The sequence below is a fragment of the Saccopteryx bilineata genome, chromosome 6 (genome assembly GCF_036850765.1).
Source record: "Saccopteryx bilineata isolate mSacBil1 chromosome 6, mSacBil1_pri_phased_curated, whole genome shotgun sequence".
NCBI classification, from domain to species: Eukaryota; Metazoa; Chordata; class Mammalia; order Chiroptera; family Emballonuridae; genus Saccopteryx; species Saccopteryx bilineata.
The window spans coordinates 152,368,545-152,385,472 of NC_089495.1; the positions used below are offsets into that span (position 1 = coordinate 152,368,545).

The 16,928-nt window shown below is 36.6% G+C and overlaps 1 protein-coding gene across 1 annotated transcript in view; it reads left to right on the top strand.

Moving 5' to 3' along the window:
- Positions 1 to 16,928, top strand: part of ANKRD31 (ankyrin repeat domain 31) — a 259,980-nt gene that overhangs the window by 205,436 nt on the left and 37,616 nt on the right. Inside the window, 3 exon segments of the mRNA XM_066237559.1 lie at positions 2,279 to 2,375; positions 5,738 to 6,740; positions 8,723 to 8,863. Coding sequence (XP_066093656.1) covers positions 2,279 to 2,375; positions 5,738 to 6,740; positions 8,723 to 8,863 — 1,241 coding nt within the window.

Consider the following 16,928-nt stretch of genomic DNA (forward strand, 5'->3'; position numbering starts at 1 on the left):
TCCACTGTATGCTCTTACCTCCTTTGTCAATTATCAATTGACCTTAAAGATGTGGGTTTATTTCTGGGTTCTCTGTTCTGTCCTGTTGATCTGTATACCTGTTCTTATGCAAGTACCAAGCTGTTTTGAGTACAATGGCCTTGTAGTATAACTTGATATCAGGAAATGTGAACCTGCTGCTTTATTTTTCTTTTTCAAGATTGCTGAGGCTACTCATGTTATTTTTTTGTTCCATATGAATTTTTAGAATATTTTTTCTATATCTTTGAAGTATGACATTGGTAATTTAATAGGAATTGCATTTAATTTATAGATTGCTTTGGGTAGTATACACATTTTAATGATATTTATTCTTTCTATCCATTTACATGGTATGTGCTTCCATTTCTTTGTATCTTCCTTGATTTCTTTTATGAATGTTTTATAGTTTTCTAAGAATGGGTCTTTAACATCCTTGGTTAAATTTACTACTAGGTACTTTATTTATTTGGTTGTAATAGTGAAGGGGATTGTTTCCTTAATTTCTATTTCGGACAGTTCATTGTTAGTGTATATAAATGCCACTGATTTCTGAATATTGATTTTATATTCTGCCACCTTGCTGAATTCATTTTATCAGTTCCAGTAGGATTTTGATTGAGACTTTAGGGTTTTCTATGTACAGTATCAAGTCATCAGCAAATATTGAAAGTTTTACTTTTTATTTTCCAATTTGGATGCCTTTTATTTCTTCTTCTTGTCTGATTGCTATAACTAGGACTTCCAGAACTATGTTGAATGAGAGTGCTGAAAGAGGGCACCCCTGCCTTGTTCCTATTCTTAAGGGGATTGCTTTTCATTTTTGCCCGTTGAGTATGATGTTGGCTGTGGGTTTGTCATAGATAGCCTTTATCATATTGAGTTATGTTCTCTGTATTCCCAGTTTGCTGAGAGTTTTGTTCATAAATGGGTGCTGGATTTTATCAAATGCTTTTTCTGCCTCTATTGATATTATCATGTGGCTTTTATCCTTCCTTTTGTTTATGTGATGAATCACATTGGTTGATTTACAAATATTGTTCTAGCCTTTCCTTCCCAGCATAATTCCCACTTGATTATGATGTATGATTGTTTTTATGTATTGCTGGATCTGATTTGCTAATATTTTGTTGAGAATTTTAGCATCTAAGTTAATCAGGGATATTGGCCTATAGTCTTTTTTTCTTTGTAGCATTTTTGCTTGGTTTTGGAATGAGAATAAGAAGGAAAGAAAGAAAGTAGGAAAATTAAGTAATTATTATAAAATTTGTTTTATATAGATATATAAGTGACCTTTGATTTCATATAGCCCTATGTGTCAAGTGTAAAGAATAAGAACTGATAGCACAATTCTTATTTTTAAATACATATAACATGTAGTTATATATAGTATAAATATATAGAGCAATACCTTATATAAATATATTTAACCCTTTGAGTAGTACAAACGTTCATGTACGTCCTCGTGCCTCCTGACCATTCAGAGTATGTTCGATTTATTTTTAAAATGTGTAAGGCAACATTAAAAAAAGGCAAATGTATGTTCTTCTTGTTTCCATAAATTGGTTATCAAACAATCAGGATTTTAAGTTAATAAAACTGGAACTGGAACTAATTTTTAATTTTTTGAAAAAAGAAATGCACTCCCAGGGGTCAGCGAGCATGAAAAAACCTCACTACTCAAAGGGTTAATGTACACACACAAATACATACACTGCTACCAAAGTATTAACAGCAATCTGTTTCATGAAGTAAAATAGAGGTGAAGCAGGGGAATGAGTGGTATACTCTTCTAATTTCTACTGTGTAAACATTCATATTGTTTGAATATTTTTACAATAATAATGTATTTTTGTATTTAAAAAAGTAAATTATTATATAGGCAAAATACTTATATTCCTATTCATTTTTCTTGACTACCCTCATTTCACAGGAAAAAAAGCTGACTATAGAGGTCATAAGACTTGTCCAGTTTCACTGCCCTTAGTCATTTTGATGGTAGGATTAGAAGTCAGGCTGGCCTGCCCTTTCTTGGTACAGTGTTCTTACCTAGACACTTCAGGGTACTTCCATAAGGTTACATAAGTGAATAAGCCTTGAATAAGCCTTGATTTATGTATCTGGGCCGTTGATATTGAGGAAGAGAGTAAGGAAATAATAACTTTTTAAAATTAACAGTAATTCTGAATCTTATGTGACCATGTTTAACATTTGCTATCTCTGAAAGTACTTACTTTTTATTTTATTACCTTGTTTCTAGAACAATACACCAAAAAGATGTTAGAGATAAAAGAGGTTATGAATAATGTGCTTGCCAAACAGAAGGCAGAAAGGGATGATCTGGCTAAAAAATACAGGTGAGTGAAAAAAGTAGGAGTGTGTTTGAGAATTTATCCATTTTTAAGTAGAATAGTACCCTAGCCAGTTGGCTCAGTGGTAGAGCATTGGCCCAGCATGTGGATGTCCCAGGTTTGATTCCTGGTCAGGGTACACAGGAAGAGCAACCATCTTTTTCTCCACCCCCTACTTCCCCTTCTCTCCCTTTCTTCCTCTTTCACAGCCACGCTCAATTGGTTCGAGCTCATCTGCCCCAGGTGCTGAGGATGGCTCTGTGGAACCTCTGCCTCAGGCACTAAAAATAGCTAGGTTGTGAGCATGGCCACAGATGGGCAGACCATTGGCCTGTATGGGGATTGCTGGGTGGATCCTGGTCAGGGCGCATGTGGGTCTCCTCTCCTCTCACTTGGAAAAGAAGGGGAAAAAAATCTTAATGTTGCTTAGGACCAAAAAATAACTTTGTGATATTAGAATTGTACTTCTTAGAAAGATATTTTTCTTGTTTATTACTGGAAATATTCAGAAAACAAAAAGTTGTCAGTAACCAAGAATTTTATGAAAGTTTTCTAGTCAGGAATTCCCAAACTAAAATTTTTTTTCATATTAAACTCAAATTTTTTACATTAAAATTTTTTACTTTATACTGTCATAAATGTTTTCCTAAGCAGATTATGTGTACTTTGTCATTTGTGTACTTACAAATTTTCGGACTTCCTAAGGAGTTTTGTCCTGATTATATTGGTTATATACCTCTTCTCATTCTTTTTTGAGAAAGATGTTATATATGTATTTTTTTTGTTTGATCATTATTTTTATTAGCTTTTCACAGACTTAGCTACTTATGTCCCCTATTTTTTTCTTGTAATGAGAACTTTTAAGATATGTTATCTTAGCAACTTTAAAATACACAATACAGCCTTGTCAGTGGTGGCACAGTGAATAGAGTGTGGACCTGGACACTGGGGTCCCAGATTCGAAAAGTCGAGGAGCCGGCTTGAGCACAGGGTCATGTTGCTCGAGCAAAGGCTCATCAGCTTGAGGGCAGAGTTGCTGACTTGAGCATGGGATCATCAACATGACCCCATGGTCACTGTCTTGAGCCCAAAGGTCACTAGCCTGAAGCCCAAGGTCGCTGGCTTAAGCAAGGGATCATAGGTTTGGCTGGATCCCCCCACGCCCCAGGTTCAAGGCACATATAAGGAGCAATCAATGAACAAAGTGCCGCAACTATGAGTTGATGCTTTCAATCTCTCTCCCTTCCTGTTTCCTCCCTTCCCTTTTCTCTCTTGCTAAATAAAGAAATAAAATATATACTACAGTATTATTAACTGTAGCTACCATGCTGTGCATTACATCCCTAGAACTTACCTATTTAATAAAGGGATATTTGTACCTTTTTACCACTTTCACCCATGTCAGCCCCTACTACATCTAAATATATATGTATAATTTTTTAGATTCTATATATAAGTGAGATCATAAGGTATTTGTTTTTTTGTCTGACTTATTTCACTTAACATAATGGCATCAAGGTCCATCCATGTTGCCACAAATGGTAGGATTTCCTTTTTATGGCTGAATAATATTCCACTGTATGTGTATATGTATATGTGTTACATTTTCTTTATCCATTCATTTATTTTTGGACACTTAGGTTGTTTCCATGTCTTGACTATTGTGAATAATGCTTCAATGTATATTCAGATATTGTTTACCTTATTCTTTATTCACACGTAATTTTTCTAATTTTCTTACATTCTTGTCTAATAATCATTCAAAATTTTTTCTGAACTTATTTTAAAATCAGTTTTCTATTTTTATTTATAAATCTATCTTTATGTCTATTTTGCTTTTCTCTCTAATGATTAAACATGATAAATTTCTTTCTAGAAATCAGTGAGCTAATAGGACCTACAGATGGATATTGACTAAATGATATTTTCTAGTGGACTTTGGAAAAGGCCAGCTTCAATTTTTCTTTATGTCCTCTGTAACAAGATACTTAGAATTTTGGAAAGTTCCTGATCATTTAGGGTTTCAGGTGTAAATCCTTATTAATATTGTTGTAAGACTTAAAATCTTATAAACCAAAGAGCATTTTTAGTTTCTGTCTGAACTCTTTGTTTCATGTATTTTTAAATGTGATATTGTTAATTTCTTTTTTTTCTATTTAGTTTCTTGCATTTTATGCTACCAATTGTTTGCTATCTGATTTCTTCTTGCTGCTTCTTCCACTTACATCTACTACTTGCTTTAACACTACTCTAATTGGAGTTCAGTACCAACAACTCTAAACTGTGATTGAAGTAATCACTACTTCCTTAAAACAGCTGCTCTTAAAGGGTGGTCCCTAACACCATTTCAAGCGGTCTATGAAGTCAAAACTATTTTTATAAGAATACTAAGATATTATCTGCCTTTTTTTTGCTCTCATTCTCTCATGGCTGTACAGTGGAATTGTCTTGAGGCTACCTGGTGTATTATGACATCATCACTCTAACAGCTAATGGAATGTGTGCTCGGGTACTTTGTATTTTTAAATTTTTTCAGTTTTATTTTCTAAAGTGTAAATATTAATAGCTACAGCTCATATAAGCAAAAGCTCTTTGGGTTTCTGAATAGTTTTTAAGAGTATAAAAAAAGTTCTGAGGACAAAAAGTTTGAGAACCATTAGAAATAAGGTGTCAGAGGATATCCTAAAGATAATTGTAATAGGTGGGTATAACTAAAAGACAGAGGTATGGGTGAGCCATTTTCTCCCACTTACTTCTCAAGCCCTAGAGTTTTCGTTTGGAGGATAATGCTTATCTGGGTAGTCCCCTGGGACTTGAAAATGCCTCAGTATAGGTTCAGCATACACTTGCAGTAATTACTGGTTGAATTGAATTTCTCAGATATAGCTCAGGTATAATTATTCACAAAACAATCTCACTCTTCCATTGCTAAGGGAACTTGAGTGGAACTTACTCCCAAATTTTACTTCCTGGTATACCTTTACACTGTAAACTGGTAAGCAGACTTCAAACTTGAAGAATGATGTTTCTCCTCAGTTACCACTCTCTAGCTTCCAAGTAAAGGACTAGTAGATATCTAGACAGACTACCAAGTTTTATTTCTCTTTTAGGTATGACACACAAATGCTAAATAGTGATATGAATATAAATATGGTTATAAATGTGGATAACTACACTGACACCTATTTAACAAAGCAAACTGACCTTAAGACTCAGTTTCCTCTCAAAGGAAATAAATTGCAAAGACAGACTTGTGAACTTTGAAGTTATCAAATTTAAATTGAGACAAGATATCTTTAAAATACAAAAGACTGTTTAAAAATGTTTTCTGTGTTGTATTTTTTGTCTCTTTCTGTTTCTTCCTATAGGGTGTCCATAGAATCATTTAAGCATGGTGTTCTGAGAGAACAGCTGGCTAACTTGGCCACAAGACAGAAGAGCCTTTTAGTTGTGGCAAAAAACCAGAGAAGATTAAGCCAAAAATTACAAAACTATAATAATGTTACACCTGTGTCTGAACTTGGTTGGAGGAAGCTGCCGTCCAGCTCAGAGATCTCTTGTGAAGAGGACAGCCAAGAATTTACCGGTCTGGAAGACCCAGTGCAGCCCCAGTCAGGTTCATTTTCCCCTGTCAGCCTTGCTTGTGGGAGCAGAAAGGAAACACAGTTGGCTCTGGAAACATGGAATGACAGCCAAAATACCAATACTTGTCTAAGTTCAGAGACAATGAGAAGGGAAGAGTTTTCTAGGAATGAACTGAATTCTAGACAAAATGTTAATGGCTGTAACTTGGATGGATTATCAAAATCCAGACCTTCAGATGGCACTAAGAAGATTAAATTACAATCCCAGCCTGTTGCTGTTATTGCTCAAGCTGAATATTCACAAAAAGAAATTGATCTTACAAAAAATACAGCCCAAGATGATAAATCCTATAGCCCTCCAGCGGTAAATGGCACATTAAATACTTCAGAAATCACAAGTGTACTTGCCCAAAATGATGCTCATCCATCAGCTGTTATTTGTGGTCATGCTTTTCCCAATTATAATCCAAAAAGAAGAAACAGGAAAACAGCTTTCCAGCAACTACCTAGGGGATCATCAAAAATCCTGACGTATCAGGATGTTGATGATTTAGGCAGTGATGATTTAGGGCATCAAGTGGAACCATATCTTAAAAAATCAGCTTTTGCTGTTCCGCATGCAAATGACAGTCAGAGCCCCTCTTCCCCTGGGTCTGGCCATCAGCATACTACAAAAAAGCCTTTAAACTACAGCTCAGCGCCTAAAAAGAAATGTATGCAGATAAAGGATCTGATAGTATTAGGAAGAATGATTCCAGGAAATAACATTTTGGAATTCAAAACACAGGTATCTTAATTTTTTTCTCTAAAATCATCTGAATTTTGTAAGTGAATAATTGTTGCTGTTACATAGTGTACGCATTTAGTTTCAATTAATGAGATAGAGTTTGGCTGGGCTTCTTGAATGGAGGACCACAACCATTGTATTCTTAGCAAGTGAAATCCTGCTTCTAGAATTGCCCTGAATATTTTAGTCACAAGTACCTTTGGGCTCTCTGACCAGAACTAGGCAATTATATTGCACCAGGATGGATTTAATTAAGAACAACATAAAAATAATAAGTTGGAGCTGGCTTTGATTCCACAATTTTGGGAGCTACCAGTATACTGCTGAAACTTCCCCTAATAAGAGAGAAGTATAAATTCATCTTCCACAGAAGCTCAATTTGTTTTTACAGACAAATTGTGACTTAGAGTTTAAGTAAAAGTAACTCAATTAAAATAATATCACATATGCATAAAAGTAGAGGAGGAAAAATAGGTTCTGGTAGAAATGCTGACAAAAGAGACTTCCTCTCCTCTTTTTCCACATTCACTTTTAGAAAGAGGAAATCTGAGTGGCAGAGATTGCAGAGTCCTGGAATGCTTCCTTGTTAACAAGGTCCCAATCCAGCTCACTGGAACATGATCTAAATGGCCTGTGTTTCCAACCCTTTTCATTTCTGGATAATTAGCCTTTTCTTGGTTAGTAAGCATATAAGTTAGGAGCAAAAAAAATTGATTTTAGAGCACCAAAGTATAATTTAAAGACCAAATTAATAGCTGGATCTCAGATTTCTTGATGCTCCTGTTTACTTACCTGTCGACCAATTTATTACTAATTAGTACCTACCTCAGATTAGCCAAAGCAAATCAAATTTTATTTAGTAAATTAGTTACATTAACTAGTATTTTGACAGTTGTGGTTAGTTCTCTGGATCAGCTATAATAAAATTTTAATACAACTTTTCCTCAGCTGTTTTTCTTTATTAAGATGTAGCTGACATACAATACATGACACATATTTAAAATATACAATTTGAAACAAGTTTTGACATATGCATATACTTGTGAAGCCATGACTACAAACAAGATAATGAACATATTCATCAACCCCTAAAATTTCTTTGTGTCTTTTTGTACATCTCCTTTATCCACTCCCTTCCCATGCCACTCTCTGGTCTGCTTTTTGTCCCTATACATGAGTTTGCATTTCAAACATTCTGTATAAGTGGAATTATACCATATGTATTTATTTTTGTCTGGCTTCTTTCTCTGAGCATAATTATTTGAGATTCATCTCTATTGTAGCATATATCAGTGGTTTATTCTTTTTTATTGCTAAATAGTAGTTCATTGTATGTATATACTGCAGTTTATCAATTCATCTATGATGTTTATATTATTTTCAATTGTTGGTTATTACAAATGCAGCTACTATGAACATTGATACATGGTTTTGGTATGACATAGGCTTTAATTTTTTGGGGGGTAAATACTTAAGAGTGGAGTTGCTGAATTATATATGATAAGTATATATTTAACTTTGTAAGAGACTGCCAAAGTAGTTTGTAACATATATATTCCCACCAGCTATATATGAGAGTTAGAGTTCCTCTACATCTTTCCTTAGTCAACAATTAGTATGATCAGTCTTTTAACTTTAGTCATGCTAACATATAGTATAGATGTATGTACATATGTACTACATGTGTTGTAGTTTTAGTTTGCATTTCATGATGATTAATTATGGTGAGCACGTTTTCATGTGCTATTTGCCTTCATAAGTATTCTTTGGAGGAGTGTCCAAATCTTTTGTCCATTTTTTATTGGTTTCTTGTTTTCTTACTGAGTTTTAAGGATTTTTAAGCCATTGTTTTATATATTTTGTCTATTTGGGATGGGGGAGGTCTGTCAGGTTTTAGGGTAAATCTGGTCCCTTTTATTTCATCATAGCCAGAAGCTGAAGTTCACATATTTCATCTATTTTTTAACATTAATTTTTTTTAGGAGACTACCCACAAAGCCAGTGTTTTATTGAGTGGTAAAATTAAGGTAGAAAGTGGTAAGATTTACCAAAATCCAGTCACCTGGCTCAAGGATCTTCTAGGAGGAGACAGTTGTGTGACCTGGAAATATGCTTGGAGTAAGGTGGGTCATTCTTAAGTTTATCTTTAAATTTATATGCAAATGAAAAGTACACTTTTAAAAAATGATAAAACAACTTAAACTTTTCAAAAAGAAATCTGAAAGTTTCCCAAGCTCGGTTTTGTCCGCATGTGTCCCTTTTGCAATATGCTACCTGCTTTTTTCCCGGAACGCCTGTTTGCCAGAACTTCCCAGGGGCAATGTGGCCCACTGACTCTCTCCTTCCTAGTTTCTGACTTAGTCTCAGAAATTTGAATGCCTCCAATTTTCCTGACCCTAAGTGATTTCAAGTCTTTGTGACACCATGTAGAAAATTTGGAACCACTGGTCTATTAATACTTTATTAATATGTTACCAGTATTCTGACAGAATCTTCTAAAGGCAGAGGGAGCAAGCAAGGGGCCACAGTAGTAGTGGTGCACCTTTATGTTTGAACATAGTTTTATCTCTGAATTGCTAGCCCCCTCAAAAGAAACATTTCTCTTCAATTAGACTTCCCAGTCTTAGTAGCCTTCCCTACAGTTCTCTCTTCTGATTTATAAGCCCCGTTTAATCACCAATTTAAGACTGACACCCTTGAGGTCCAATAAACAGCCACCTCCAGATGTCTATGATACTACTTAAGGGAATAGTCTTGTAATGATTCACCTAGAAAAGTGTGAATAATTGGACATCCACCCTTACTGTTTCACAGAACTGCACATGTCTTCAGCCTCCATAGCTATGAGTAAGCCTCACTCCAGCACTAACAGAAGCCACTGTTTCCTCTCTCCTTTTTTGTCCAGTTCAGCTCTGCCACCCTTTCTCCTAACCCCTGCTCTAGGTCTGCGTCCTTCCCTCAACTCTGCATTTTGGTCTCCTAGACCTTTATTCATGGCAAGTGCTTCCAGAACTATGTTTTAATTCCTTCACTTATATCATCATATATTGAATTTTCTATGCTTTTCAGAGGTCTCAAACTCGCGGCCTGCAGGCCGCATGTGGCCCGCCGAACAATTTTTTGCGGCCCGCAGACTAATCCATGAACTACAGTTTCTGGTCATTTTGTGACATTGAAAAGTGTTGCGTAACAATTGCCTTTTGTAGACCTAGTGCGGCCCGCCGAACAGCTGTGATCTTGCTCTGCGGCCCACATGCTGAGTTGAGTTTGAGACCCCTGCTTTAGAGTCTCTCTGTCCTTTCTTTTCTTCCAAGTATTTTTTTTTAACTCCCTATCTCTGGAGTCAATAGGCCATCTACTTTCAATTCACCTAACCTAATCCTTTTCATGGATTCATATTTGCATATTAGTAATTAACACTTAACCCATGAAAATTCCTTTTATTTTTTTTACAAAGTTTCTTAAACTTATGATCGATCATATTGTTTTGCTAAAACAATCTATGCTCTCAGTAGGAATATGGTACTGATTACTATAGCTTACGTTCTTTTGAGCTAACAAGCAGAGGCATAACAATGCCTCTGCTGCGGTGTGCCTCGGGATGACTCAAGTCTCCCACTCTTTTTCTCTACTGAAACTACTGCATTTTCTGCTTGTGACTAGCTGGTTGTGACACCATTTAGCTCTTACTCTGTACCTAATTTACATATCACATTGCTTCCAATCTTTTCTCATCAGCCATGTCAGAGTTCTGTTGTTTAACACCTATGTGATTGTGAAGCCAAATGCAAATATGGGCACCAATAGTAGGGCAACTCTTGGATATGAGATATTCATACAGATTATTTCAGCAGGATTATATATTTTTTAAATTACCCTAAAAACAGAAACAGTTTTTAAAATTTCTATAGGCCATGCATGTACTTCCAGTAAGTACTCCAGGCTGAGAAGCACTACCCCAGTGCATTTCTTTATTCAAATAAAGACGTTTGCGATATTTAAAATCCTCTCAAAATTTACCATAGATACTGCCTTTACCTCCCTTTGTCTTGGAGTAACTCTTAAATTCAGAATCACTTCTTTATGAAAGGAACTTTTGTTACACTGGTAAATGTGAACACTTCAACTGATTACTTTTAAGAATGTTGGTTGGACTATGGGGCTATGGGACCAGGAATAGTTGGTTGTCAGGCAAGAAATGTCGAAAAACTAGGTCTCATCCTGCATCAGACAGAATGACAGAGCAACTAGACACAGAGATGACTTATACTTCCTACCTAAACAGCTGAGTCTTGCCACGGAAATCCTCATCCTTATTCCCATTGGGTATCTCTGTTTGCTGACACAGTCTCCTAACTGTTAGGTGTCATCTTTTTTTTTTTTTCTTTCATTTTTCTGAAGCTGGAAACAGGGAGAGACAGTCAGACAGACTCCCGCATGCGCCCGACCGGGATCCACCCGGCATGCCCACCAGGGGCGACGCTTTGCCCACCAGGGGGCGATGCTCTGCCCATCCTGGGCGTCGCCATGTTGCGACCAGAGCCACTCTAGCGCCTGAGGCAGAGGCCAAGGAGCCATCCCCAGCGCCCGGGCCATCTTTGCTCCAATGGAGCCTTGGCTGCGGGAGGGGAAGAGAGAGACAGAGAGGAAAGCGCGGCGGAGGGGTGGAGAAGCAAATGGGCGCTTCTCCTGTGTGCCCTGGCCAGGAATCGAACCCGGGTCCTTCGCACGCTAGGCCGATGCACTACCGCTGAGCCAACCAGCCAGGGCAGGTGTCATCTTGATGTAGCAGAGTGATCTCTCTGTGAAGACAGGAAGCCATGCTTGTTCCTGATACCACCCTTGATAAGTTATATGATGTGAGCAAAAGTTTTCAATCCTGCCTACACATTGGAATCACTTGCGAAGCTTTTAAAACCTACCAATGCCTGGCAGGCTCCAGCCCCGTAGCTTCTGATCTACCAGTTTGAGTTAAAGACCAGGTAGTAATATTTTTAAAAAAATGTACCAGGTGATTCTAATGTGTAGCCTGGAGTGAAAAAATGACTCATCTAAATAAAGTCATTTAACCTTTTGAGCCTGTTTTCTTATGTATAAAATCAGAAGTAGTGCTAAATGGTCCCTAATAACTCTTCTAACTTGGGGATGCTAGGACTTGCAGAGTACTGCGTGGTTTATAAAATACTTTATGTATGTTCTTTCACAAAAACCTGATGATGTCAGAAGGTCAACTATAATCTTTATGGTATGGATATGAAAACAGGGTTGCATGCAGTTAAGTGCCCTGAATTAAGTGCACTTAATAGCCTCAAAGCCAGTAAGTGCCAGAGCCAGGACAGAACCTCATCTTCTGATTTCCTATGCACTATTTTTTACATTTACAACAATCACATGCAGGGAGACCCACTTCCTTTCATTGGAAATAGGTTGCCCAGAACTCAAAAAGGCACACAGAATCATTCAGCTGCCTCTGAATTTCTGCAAAGCCTTCTTCCTGTGTGGGAAAAGTTGCCCACTTCCACAGGAAAAATACCATTCTGTGGTACCATTGCAGTATGAAAATCATACGAATGGTAATGACAGTTCATTTTTGTTAATACCCAGAATTAGATTTATGCAGATGAAAAGTAGACTGCCATTATGGGTAGTGACTCATGAGCACTGACAGATCTCTTGTGCAAACATAATTCCCATCTCGTTGCTTCCATGTCTCAATTTCAACCCTTATAAATGTACTCTTTTGGATGTAGAATTGACATTTTTTCCATGGTTTCCTCCTTGCCCTATACACTTTCTAAAAAAACTTCTTCCACCACCATGATTAGGAATATCAAGATATAGAAAAGTTGGAGTAGGAATATAGAAAGTGATGGAAATTATTGATCTGGACAAGACAACCTCTTCAGCCAATTAATTATATCCTCAGTGTAGTAGTGGGATTAAAATAATTTAACAACTCATTTTCTTCCCTAATGACCATTTTAAGTATAAGAAAATGATATACTGACAGGTAGTTTATCATTTCATGCATTTAATACTTAACTAAAAACAATAAAAGTATATAAAACTAGATTATAAGAGTTATAAAATATTAATAATATTTAATATAAAATATTAAATAATACCTGACAAAAAAACAAGAAAACTGTTGTTTAAGATATTTCCATATTGTTTCTTGATTGGCATCTTCACTTGTAATTTTTTTTACCTATGGACAGAATGAACATTACTATGGACACTTAGAATATACTGTTGGGCAGGTGAATGTTAAAAAAGAATAAGAAATGTAAATTTGTGATTTCCACATTGGGCGGCTGCCTAGGTTACCCACCTTAGAGAAAACTCTGATTGTAAGTGCTATTTTATCCTAAATAAAATACTAGCAAATTGAATACAATAACACATTAAAAAGATAATACATCATAGTCAAGTGGGATTCATTCGTGGAGCACAAGGATGGTTCAAATACAGAAATCAATCAACATAATACACCACATCAACAAGACAAAGAACAAAAACTATATAATTGTATCAATAGATACAGAAAAGACATTGGATAACATACATTTCTTTATGTTTAAAACACTCAATAAAATTGGAATAGAAAGAAAGTACCTCAAAATAACAAAGGCCATATATGACAAAGCATCAGCTAGTATCATACTAAATGGTGAAAAACTGAAGGTTTTTCCTTTAAAATCAGGAACAAGATGAGGCTGTTCACTCTCTCCACTCTTATTCAACATAGTTCTGGAAGTTTTAGCCAGAGTGATCAGGCAAGAGAAAGGAATAAAAAGGCATTCATATTGGGAAAGAAGTAAAGGTATCATTTTTGCAGTTATAATGATCCTGTATATAGAAAACCCCAAAGACTCCACCAAAAAACTATTAGAAACAATAAAACAATAAAGTCACAGGATACAAAATCAATATTCAAAAGTCTACTGCTTTTCTATATGCCAGTGATGAAACTTTGGGAAATGAACTAGAAAAAAAAAAAGAATTTCTTTTAAAATTGCAACAAAAAAAATTACTTAGGAATAAACTTAAGGATGTGAAGGATGTATATACTGAAAACTACAAAACATTATTGAAAGAAATTGAAAAAGACACAATGAAATGAAAAAAATATTCCATGTTCATGGATTGGAAGACTCAACATAGTTAAAATGGCTATATTACCTAAAGCAATATACAAACAATGCGATCCCTACCAAAATCCCAATGTCATTCTTTAAAGAAATAGAACAAAAAATTACCAGGTTTGTATGGAACCATAAAAAAAACCTCAAATAGCAAAAGCAATCCTGAGGAAAAAGAAGGAATCTGGAGTTATCAGACTACCTGACTTAAACTATACTATAGAGCCATGATATCAAAACAGCATGGTATTGGCAGAAAAACAGACATACAGACCAATGAAACAGAATTGAGAACCCAGAAATAAAACCACACATATATGGAGAGCCTGACCAGGTGGCAGTGCAGTAGATAGAGCATCAGACTGGGACGTGGAGGACCCAGGTTCAAAGCCCCGGGGTTGCTAGCTTAAGTGCGGCCTCATCTGGTTTGAGCAAGGCTCACTAACTTGAACCCAAGGTCGCTGGCTTGAGCAAGTTGTCACTTGCTCTGCTGGAGCCCCCTGGTCAAGGCACATATGAGAAAGCAATCAAAGAGAAACTAAGGTGCTGCAACAAAGAATTGATGCTTCTCATCTCTCTATCTGTCTGTCCCTATCTGTCCCTCTCTCTGTCTCTATCACAAAAACAATAACAACAGCAATAAAACACATAAATGGACAAATAATCTTCGACAGAGTAGCCAAAAATACACAGTGGAGAAAAGAAAGCCTCTTCAATAAATGGTGCTGGGAAAATTGGAAAACCACATACAAGAGAATGAAACTTGACTACAGTTTGTCCCTTGCACAAAAATCAATTCAAAATGGATCAAAGACCGAAATATAAGACCTGAAACTATAAATTACATAGAAGAAAACCTTACTTCTAAGCTCATGGACCTTGACTGTAGAAAACAATTTATGAATTTGACCCCAAAGGCAAGGGAAGTGAAGGAAAAGATAAATGAATGGGACCACATCAAACTAAAGAGCTTCTGCACAGCTAAAGAAACTGACAACAAAACAAATAGGCAGTCAACTAAATGGGAGATAATATTTGGAAACAACTCTGGTAAGGGGTTAATATCCAAAATATATAAAGAACTCACAAAGTCTGCAACAAACAAGGAAACAATTCAATTAAAAAATGGGGAGAAGCCCTGGCCAGCTGGCTCAGTGGTAGACCATTGGCCTGGCATGTGGAAGTCCCAGGTTTGATTCCTGGCTAGGGCACACAGGAGAAGTGGCCATTTGCTTCTCTACCCTTCACCCCTCTTCTTCCTCTCTATCTCTCTCTCCCCCTCCCGCAGCGCAGACTCCATTGGAGCAAAGTTGGCCCAGGCACTGAGGACAGCTCCATGGCCTCTGCCTCAGGCGCTAGAATGACACTGCTTGCAAGGGAACAGTGCCCCAGATGGGCAGAGCATCACTCCCTGGTAGGCTTGCCAGGTGGATCTCAGTTGGGCTCATGCAGGAGTCTGTCTCTCTGCCTCCCTGCTTCTCACTTCAGAAAGATAAAAAAAAAATGGGGAGAAGACCTGAACAGACACTTCTCCCAAGAGGACATACAAATGGCCAACAGGTATATGAAAAGATGCTCATCTTCACTAGCTATTTGAGAAATGCAGTCAAAACTACAATGAGATACCACCTCACATCTGTTAGATTGGCTATTATCAACAAAACAGGCAATAAGTATTGGAGAGGCTGTGAAGAAGAAGGAACCTTCATTCATTGCTGGTGGGAATGCAAATTAGTACAACCATTATGAAAAAAAGTATGGTAGTTCCTCAAAAAATTAAGAATAGAATTACCATATGGCCCAGCAATCCTTTTACTGGGTATCTACCTCCAAAACTCAAAAACATTGGCATATAAAGACATAGGCATCCTCATATGAGTTCATTGCAACATTATTTACAATGGCCAAGACATTGTAACAAAGTGTTCCTCAATAGAGGATTGGATAAAGAAGATGTGGTACATATATACTATGGTATACTACTTGGTCATAAGAAATGATGATACAGTGACATTCACGACAACATGGATAGACCTTGAGAACATTATACTGAGTAAAATAAGTAAATCTGAAAAAGCTAAGAACTCTATGATTTCACACATAGGTTGGATATAAAACTGAGACTTATGGACATAGATAAAAGTGAAGTGGTTAGCAGGAAGAAGGGAATGTTGGGGAGGGAGAAGGGAACTTGAGTGAATGGAAAGAGGGGAGGGAATGGGGGCAATGGTGTAAAAAAGGGACAAATATAAGTTGATGGAGATTTGACTTTGGGTGATGGGTATACAACACAACAGTTCAAATCCTGTGGACATGTTCACCTGAAACCTATGTACTCTTATTGATCAACGTCACCCTGTTGAAGTCAGTTTTCTAAATAAAATGTAAAAATTTTTTTAAAAGTGCCATTTTAACAACTGGTTCACCAAACAACAAAAAATTAGGTATTGTTTCTGCCAAACCGTGCAAACTGGCTGAATCCCACCACTGACACAGTTTGTCGTAACTTAAATCTCCTGTGAGTCCAGCTTCTACTCAGGAGGTGGTGGTTGGAGATATGGGCCCTTTTAAAATACAAATATCCAGGAGTTATGAATCCTGAAGACGTAAACAATTTGAAAGTCCAACTGCCCTTCTCTTGCCTCTAACTGCAAAGAGTATCTGGGGGGAAATGGAGAAGGGGAAGTTCTGGGGTGATGATTGAGAGGAGGTGAGTAGTAGGAAAATACCTATTATTATTTCCTCAGGATCAGCTTTCTAAGGCAGTTATTACACTTTGATACTACTTTGTTTTGACTTCTGAATTCCTTTAGACATATTTTAATTTTCTTATCCCAAATGGTTTTTTATGTTCAAATGAACTTTGTCCCTTTATTCCCCCAGTGATTAAAAAAAATTATCCTTTCCTCTTGGAGTAGTGAAAATTTGTTGTCTTCTTAATACTTGAAATGGAGTTAAAAGTCATTTGATCATCCTTTGTCAAATTCTCATTAGTCAATACCAATAACTAGTTTTTCTGAAGACGTGTGAGTAATGGACTGGTACT